At 30.2% G+C, this 9,165-nt stretch overlaps 1 protein-coding gene across 1 annotated transcript; it reads left to right on the top strand.

Annotated features, from left to right (window-relative positions):
• Positions 1–1,341: 1,341 nt before the first annotated feature.
• LOC108331263 (heavy metal-associated isoprenylated plant protein 24) lies at positions 1,342–2,064 on the top strand. Its single transcript, XM_017565911.2, has 2 exons — positions 1,342–1,611; positions 1,720–2,064. Exons 1-2 carry the CDS (start codon positions 1,455–1,457, stop codon positions 2,013–2,015), a joined length of 453 nt encoding a protein of 150 aa, XP_017421400.1. The 5' UTR covers positions 1,342–1,454; the 3' UTR covers positions 2,016–2,064.
• The last annotated feature ends 7,101 nt before the right edge of the window (positions 2,065–9,165 follow it).

The following is a 9,165-nucleotide window of genomic DNA, read 5'->3' on the forward strand; positions in this document are numbered from 1 at the left end:
TCAAACTTATGACGGAGGACACAATTTCCTCTTCCCCACATCACACCGCATATACGAATACCATCTTTTACTAATGAAATAATTACTTTCAAATTTCGTGTGCTCTAAGCATTAACCCTCTAAAATATTATCATGCCTTTATAATACAACTTAATCTTGACTATGGAACCAAAACACCTTTGTACTTTCACGTTATACCTCATATATTTTAATTTTCTGCACCTTCTTGGTCTCCAAGGTGACATGATATAATATTAATTATGTCCACCTGTAGGGATACTAATATAATCTGTAACATTCTTTCCAACCTTATTTTCATTATCGATTGAAACTTATAAAAAATATAAAACTGAGAATGAGACCCATCTCATAAAAAAAAAGAGGTCCAAATAATTTATATAATTTTCGACAGATTTCAGCCACTAATTAATAAAATTTGTCTTCATAAAAAAGTTTAATACTGACATTTTCTTGCCTATATCGAAATTAATAAAACAAAAGTATGAACAATTATTTACAATATTTTATATATTTAATTAATACTTAAAGAATAAATTACATTTTCCTTCTATTAAATATTTAAATAGAATAGATAACATTTTCAATATCTTTTTGCTTACGTAGTACAAGAATGAACTCTTAGAAAATTGAAGCCTACTCTTTTAATAAGAGTATTAATATTTAATATATACTATATTATAATTGTAGTAACTAAATATGTTATGATATTTTGACACCCCTGTATTAATAACACTCATAATTTATTTCTGTCTATGTTTATATACTAATATATCAATGACTATATTTTTCTTCTTTCTTTTTCTCTCGTCAAATAAGTTTCATGGGTTGGAGATTTTTTTATCCAAGCAGTATAAAATCTCTACCTAGCTATTGCAAGCGGCCATTGTGGATGAACATTGAATTGAATTGAGATAAATTATTCTTTAGTTACTCATTGAAACTTAGTTCTCTTTTATTTTTTATTAAGGTGGTAAATATAAATTTGAACACAAAAATAAAAATATTCTAGTTGACTAGGACAGCCCAACTTCTCTATTATTTATTGATTATTTAATTTCTATTCATATAAATTATGTGTCCACATGTTGGATGATGAATAACATAAAGGCATATAGCAAGGAATGAGTTAAGGTGCCTCACCTATTCATCAATATCAATCACTTCATTCAATTAATAGTTCATATCCTTTCTGTTTGTTATTACTCATATTTGTTTCTGACACCTACCATTGAAACAAAAAGGAAAAACGACTAGTCATTTTTTTTTATATTTTCTGACAATTAAATCACACTTTCTTAATAATAAACTTCAACGTAAGCCATAGATTTTCTTCTTATTTGACTATATATACGCATACACACTCACAAAGGTTGCATTATTATTCACCAATATACTGGAGCTTCCAAAGAGCAAAACAGAAGGAGAATCAGAAGATGGGAGTGCAAGGCACTTTGGAATACTTCTCCGACTTACTCAGCAACACCAAGAAGAAGAAGAAGAAGAAGCAAATGCAAACTGTAGCTCTGAAAATCAGAATGGACTGTGAAGGATGTGCACGGAAGGTTAAGCATGTTCTTTCTGATGTTAAAGGTACTTCTTCTTCCCTAATCCTGCGATCATTTATTTATGTTATATTTTATCTGTTTCACTTCTTCAAGTTGTTTCGTAAATGGAAAATTGAACAACTGATGAGAATAGGAGCTAAATCGGTGGAAGTGGACTTGAAGCAGCAGAAAGCAACGGTGACAGGGTATGTTGAGGCAAAGAAAGTTCTTAAGGCTGCTCAATCTACTAAGAAGAAGGTTGAACTGTGGCCATACGTACCGTATACTATGGTGGCTAACCCTTATGTTTCTCAGGCCTACGATAAGAAGGCACCTCCTAATATGGTGAGGAAGGTGGCTGACACTGCCAACTTGTCAGAAACCACCGTGGACGACCGCTACATACAAATCTTCAGTGATGAAAACCCAAATGCCTGCTCTATCATGTAATAATTTTGCACTCAATATCAACTATATAATTAAAGGGTATGGTTTTATACGTTTTTGTAAATTTTGTGATGGATAATTTTGGTACTAGCTTGGATTTTTGTGTTTGATTTTTCTTTATGGGAAGAGATGAAAAATATTAAGAAAATGGTTATTATGGTTATTTTGTATTAAACTAATCCCAAATAAAAACACAATAACCGAATCAGTATATTAAAAAAGTATTGTTATGCCCTTCAAATGTAAGACCATCTATTATAGTATTCACAGTATGAAAATGGACTCTGTAGATCTTTAACAAAAATAAATAAATCAAATTAGTTACGACTTTTAGGTTTGGTTTCACCTTACGTCTAGTTAAAGTATTTTTAATTAAAAAATGAAATTCAAAATATATAACTGATACACGTATTTGAAAATTTTAAATTACTTCAATAAAATTAATTTTAATTTTTAGATACAATCATTACATTTGTGAAATACGTCGGTTCACGGCCCACCTTATACATATGTTGACCCAGTTCTTAATTTAAACAAGATAAACTTTATATTTTTTTTATTTCGTGTCAGGTTAACGTTTTCTTTTATTCATTTTTATTTAAATAAATTTAAAGAAATTGGAATAAAATATGTATGATTAAAATTTAAATCATATTATAAATTTTTATTTTAATTCTATATATATATATATATATATATATATATATATATATATATATATATATATATATATATATATATATATATATATATATATATTAATAACAATTATTTTAATATTTTTACTACGATAATTTATATTTTACATATAATTATTATTTTATGAAACGGATAAACTTAATAAATTACAATCTGATGCAACCTAAGTCAGTTAAACAGCAAGTTAAACTAATTAAATTTAAAAAGGCTACAATTAATAGGTGACTCCATCAAAGAATATTCAGCGTCAGATTAGAGATAGAAAGAGATGGAAAAAATCCTTACCGAAAAATATTCTAGGACAAAATATGTAATAAATATTAAATAAATATTTTTAATAGATAGATATACTTAATAAGTATCAATATTTAATTATTTACCTGTTAATGTGATATGTATTTGTTAATGTGATATGAGTTTTATGGAATTTGACTAGTAGATATTCTTTGGCAACTGATAATTATTGACGAATTTTATTTAACTTTTTTAAAAATAATTTAAATTTTTAAAATAAAATTATTAGTGAAGAAAATATTAAGTATTAAAGATTATTTTAAAATATGACTTCATATTGTATTTTTTTTATTTAGATATATGAAATTGAAGTTAGTTTTAATAAGATTAATTTTTTAAAATTTATATGTTAATGCAACTCTTTTGAATGTGTGCTTTAGACAAACCAATTTTTTGAATTAATATTTAGTTGTGATTTTTTTATTTAAACTTATATTTTAAAGATTTTTTTAAATAATTTATTTAAAATTTTACAAAAAGTAAAATATAAAATATATATATCAATAAATACGCACAAATTTTAAAATAAACTGCTGATATTTTTTTCACATGGACGAGTAACATAACACATAACAAGACAAACTTTTTAAAAAGAGATGAGTAACAGTTAGATACTATCTTCCTGTATTATGGTATATAGCTTAGATAAACTCACATTGTGAAAAGTGGTTTTATTTTATACAATTATTTTTCTATTAAAACAGCCTTCCCTTAAAGAAACTTTTTGCTTCAATGTCTCTGGAAGCACCATGTACACAACACTCCATTTATCCTTCTCCATATTAGATTGAAAAACTAATATTGCCAAAAATGATGTTTTTCTTTGAATTCTCTTTTGTATAATGATTGAAGGTTATGTATACTTTCATTATCTTAGACTAGTGATTGAATGGTGGGAAACATTAGAAATTAATTTGGTAGTTGAACAGTTGTTGAATAGCAACTCAAGCCGTTTCAGTTTATTCTAACTTCAGTCACATTTTCTTATCATATATGTTTGTGGTTTTATTCTCTTGCGTGTTTGGCGGGGCATCGTTACCCTGCCTTATGCTAAACTTTAAGAAATTAAGCAAATCAACATAATTATTCTTCATGATAAATGAAAATGAAGTAACATGCTTTGTTTTCAAATGCTTAAAAAGAGAGAAAAATAGTAGTAAGGATATTGTGGTACTATTTGGAAAAGATTCTTTCAACATTATGTGGTGATGGTAGGTCTAATATTCATTCACTTATAGGTTCTATATCGATCTACAAATAACAAAAGTATTAATTGGTTCATAGGATATATCACTAAAATAATCTATTTATTGGAAATTAATATAATTTCAATATCGATTTAAATAATGTGCACTACCTTCATGTTTATGGTAAGCAATTGTAAAGTGAAGAAGCATGAGAATATATTATAAATTGATATAAGAAGTGATCCATCAGTATAAAATCGCGTACAACATTGAATATTTAGGACTGTTAACGTCGAATTCGTCAACGACGTCGTATCAGGAGACGTTAAGTTAACATCGAATTTTGTCAATATACAATGTTAATCAATTTTTTTGTTTTTTTTAATTAATTGTGATCCTTTTCACAATCTCTGAGAGACCTGAAAGTAGAAAAACGACAAATTTCAGTTTTTGGTATTTTATAAAGTAAGAATTATGAACGTGTAGTGTAGTATCATCAACAAACAACAAACAAGTTCAACCAACAACAACAAACAAGTTCAACCAACAACAACAAACAAGTTGAACAAAAAAAACAACAAACAAGTTCAACAAATAAGTTTTTCAAAACGAAAACAAAAACTAACATTCAAAATGCACCTATGAAGGACAAGAACATGAAAATAATCAGTCAAAACAAACGAAATCATACATAAAATAATTAATTAACATGCATTTGTATCAAATGAAAGAAAGATTACATGTGATGGTCGCCAAACTTCGTTCGAGAAAAGTTTAAGAGGAGAAGAGGGTCTCGTGCACTAAGATAGAGTGAATGAATTTTCAATCTCTCGCTCAAATTTTTATTGAATTCACTAACCTTTTAATGTCTAAAGCTGAAGCATTTGATATTTTGTATCCTTTCACGTCGAATTATGTCAAATCCTGAAAATGTCACGTATAAAGGAGGGACAAATGTCTCAACCAAAAGAGATTTAACATTTTATAGAATTTTTCCCAAATCTCAGTTCATTTCATTTCTCAGAATCTATACCTCTCTCTAAAAACTCAAGTTTATTCTTTTCTCCACCTTCTCTCTAAATTTTCTCCTTCATTTTTCTTCCGATCAACAATCAGTTGGTGCCTGAGCACTCCTGGTATAAAGGGCTTCATTTGGCACCGATCAAAATCATCTCTTGAAGTTGGTAAGGTCCAAACCTTCTTTTGTGAATTCTTTGTGTTTTTTGTGCATGCAAGAATTGACCGGCTTGCATGTGTTTTTGTTTTGTTCCTAAGTCTTTTCTCTTTTGGTTTCTTTTCGGTTGATTTCGCTGCACCGATAAGAAATTGTAGTTGTTGTAGAAATTCTCAGGTTGAAATGTGAAAGAAAAATGGTCTCTTTGATTCGAGGTAAGGGAAGCTAGTTAATTTAGTTATGATTTTTTTCTGTATGAAATTACTGTTTAGATGGTTGCATGTATATGAATTGAATGTTTGATTGAATTGATGAATGATGGAATCTGTGAACTGGTTGAAGTCTCTGCATAAGTGTTCGGTCTGTTCTGGTTTTGAGAAAGTGAGTAATTGCAAATGAGAGTTTGGAGCCGAGAGTGAAATTGGTCAGTGGGAAGAGTCTGAGCAAGTGTATTTAGACCTGTTAGAACCTTTAAGTCCTCCTAAAATGTGTTAAAAGTAGGAAAATAGATTTTGGGTCTTTGTGTGGTGAATTATGCAAAATTTGAAGTGAAATCAGGTACGAGACTCTTTGGCATTATGTTAGAAAGAATTAGGTACTCTTGGATAGGTGTAAATGTGTATATGATTCGTGTTTGGAAGATTAGAAGTTTGAAAAAGTGTTTAGTTTTGGTAAAATTTGATGTACTCAAGATTCTGCAGAAGTTTCTACAGAATTATGCAGAAAATTGAGGGTTCGCTGTTGACCGCTCGACCATGCGCTGATTTCGCCGTTCGGCCTTGTTTTGCGCTCTGTCATTAACTGGGCTCGGTCTCTTTGAAGTCCTCCCAGTTCATGACCGTTCGGCTTTAGTAGCGCTCAATCTCATTAGTGCTTGTTCTGTACTAACGCTCGGTCTCGGTAGTGCTTGTTCTATTCTAGCGCTCGGTCTTAGTAGTGTTTGTTTTGTACTAGCGATCGGTCTCAGTAGTGCTTGTTCTGTACTAATCGGTAGTGCTTGTTCTGAACTAGCGCTCGATATTGTACTAGCACTCGGTCTTGTACTAGCATTCGGTCTTGGTAGTGCTCGGTCTTGCACTGGTACTCGATTTGGTATTGGTGTTCAGTCTTAACTACGTTCGGTCTCTGATGGGCCTTACCTGTTAATGAGGTCTCTCTTAGTGGTCGGTCCTAAATAGAGTACGACCACTCCTTCAGTCTTATCTGTTATGAACCGTTCGGTCCTGTCCTTTGAGAAGTGAGAAACCGTTCAGTCTCCACCAATCTCAGGGTGTTCGGTCTAAGCCGATAGTGTTCGACATAAGATAAAAATGTTCGGTTTAACTCTAATTTTTGGTTGTTCTAGTATTCGGCCCTAAAACTGTGTTCGGCTCATGCTTGAGTCTTACTCTTAAATGACCGTTCGGTCATGTTAGTATGTAGGGAGAGTTTCTCCCGTTCGGTCTTGTTAATAGGTTAGGTTGATCTTTTTCGTTCGGTCGTGTTTAAGAATGATGGTTATTTTACTAATCAGTTTGATTATACTTAAATGTGATGGATGAGGAAGTATGTTGGTATTGAAGTATGGTATGATAATTCTAATGAAATGTGAAGGTATGATGAGATACTTATAATATGGATATGAAAGAGTATTCCAAGGAGGAATATCTATGAATAGTATTGGAATAGTAAAGTATGAATGTTGACAAAGTTTAGCTGGCGTTTATCCTGATATTATGTGATTGCTCATTCTCACGCAGAGAAGAGTAACTCATGTGTGGGAATGACAGGAGGTCCTAGACCATAAGGTGAACTTGGGCGGAACGGACTAACCTTGGGTGGCAGCTGTTGAGGGTATCCCAGCTATTACATCACCTGGGTGCAAAAACGTTGTAGCTACACAGAATTCATACAGTCCGGACAGTCAGAGTAAAGTGGTTGGTCATTGCATGTATTACTGTATGGTTATGGTTCGAAATGTATGATTGGTTGTTGCATGGTTGACCTATTGATTTATCTCAGATTTGTGTGTATTATATGATGTACTGAATTAATTAAATTACACTAACTTACCCTTATTTTCCTGTCTTGTCATGTGGTCTGTTCGGTCGTCCTTGACTTTGCAATGATCACCCGGTGGGTGTGAGCAGAAGGAGCAAATGACTCTCTGGAACAAGTGCTAGAAGAAGAAGGTAGTTTAAGAGCAAGACCGCTCGGTCTTGTACTCCTATAGTATTTGTGTAGGACCGTTCGGTCGATACACTTCTTGTATGACTGATCAGTAAGCTCTTTTGGTTTGTATTAGTATTGTTTCTGTAAAGTTTTTTATTTATGGTTATTTTAGGATAACTGTAAATTAACTTTACTTTTCCGTGTAACTGTTATATTTTATTGTAAATGTAAGGATCCTTAAGTATAGTTTAAAGCTACATTTTTGGGATGTTACAAATTACAATTCTAAATTACGTTTAATAATTGCATTTATTTTCAAAAATGTCACCAATCATTTTTAACATTGACTATTCAGTGGTTGAATGTTAAATGCGTGACGCTATACATTATTTTTGTACTTAGTGAAAAATTCACGTGAAGTAAGCATGAAAAGTTTTTGGAAATTCTAACACAAATGAATTATAGAACCATGTATTTTAATGTAATGTAATAATATAATGTAATAATGTAATTTTATTATAGTTGTCCCAATAATCTTTTGAAAGCTAAAATTCAACGGTCATATATTTTTATTGAAAAATTAAAATAAATTATTTTCATTCTTCTTTATTTTCTATATATGTTTTCTGATTCTTCTTTTATTTTTTTATATCACTAAAATTAACAAAAAAAAATATTTTATGTCCGTTATTTTTTACCTTTTATGTATGTTATGGATTAGATGTGGATCCAAAAACAAATTCACATTTATTATTTTACCACCATAAATTTTTGTCTAGTTTTGATCAACTGATTAAATTCTTCGCATAATTTTAAAAAAAAACATTACACGTCTACAGTACCATCATCTTTCTCCTCCCAATCTTCATATGCCATCATCATGATAAACCTTTGCACCACCCTCTTCCACCGACCACTTTCAACATTTATTAGACTATCTCGCTACACCCATAGACAAGATGCTTGCAGGAAACACAAACATGAAGATATGTAGCTATCACCGTAGAAACTGTGTGGAGTTGGAGTTTTTTGGTTGAAGAAAATGTGTGGTGCTGAAGAAACAGTGGCGTGTTCTCTGGTTAAGAAAAAGAGTGATGTGAAAACGAAAATGTAAACGTACGATAAAAATAAAATTATATCTGAGAGACTGGACATAAAAGGTGACTTTTACGTCTGATGTCTATACATCAGACATAAATACGTATGATATATGACATTAGATGTAAAAAATCAAATTTTAGTTTGGTCCTCAACTAATATAAATAATGCCGTGTTAACTACAAAAATGTTAACGTGGATTTTTTTTAAGTTTTTTACTTGTAGGTTAATTATATCTAAATTTAGAGACATAAAATACTATTTTTGTTTTAGTGTAATGTACTTAAAGAATAATTTTGTTCATTATTTTATATTTAGTTTTATTCATTACCATGAGTATTTATTTAATACAGGAAGGAATGTTTATGATATGATTTAGTTTGACATTAAAATTACATCTAAACTACACAAAATATATATGGCTGATTCACTACAAAAATTCTTGAATTTATCGATGGATTTTAAACTTTTAATTATCAATAAATTTTTTGTTGATAAAATGCATCTATAATTATAAATTTTAAAATTTATCAATAACCGTCAATATTTT

The sequence above is a fragment of the Vigna angularis genome, chromosome 4 (assembly GCF_016808095.1).
Source record: "Vigna angularis cultivar LongXiaoDou No.4 chromosome 4, ASM1680809v1, whole genome shotgun sequence".
Classification (NCBI taxonomy): Eukaryota; Viridiplantae; Streptophyta; class Magnoliopsida; order Fabales; family Fabaceae; genus Vigna; species Vigna angularis.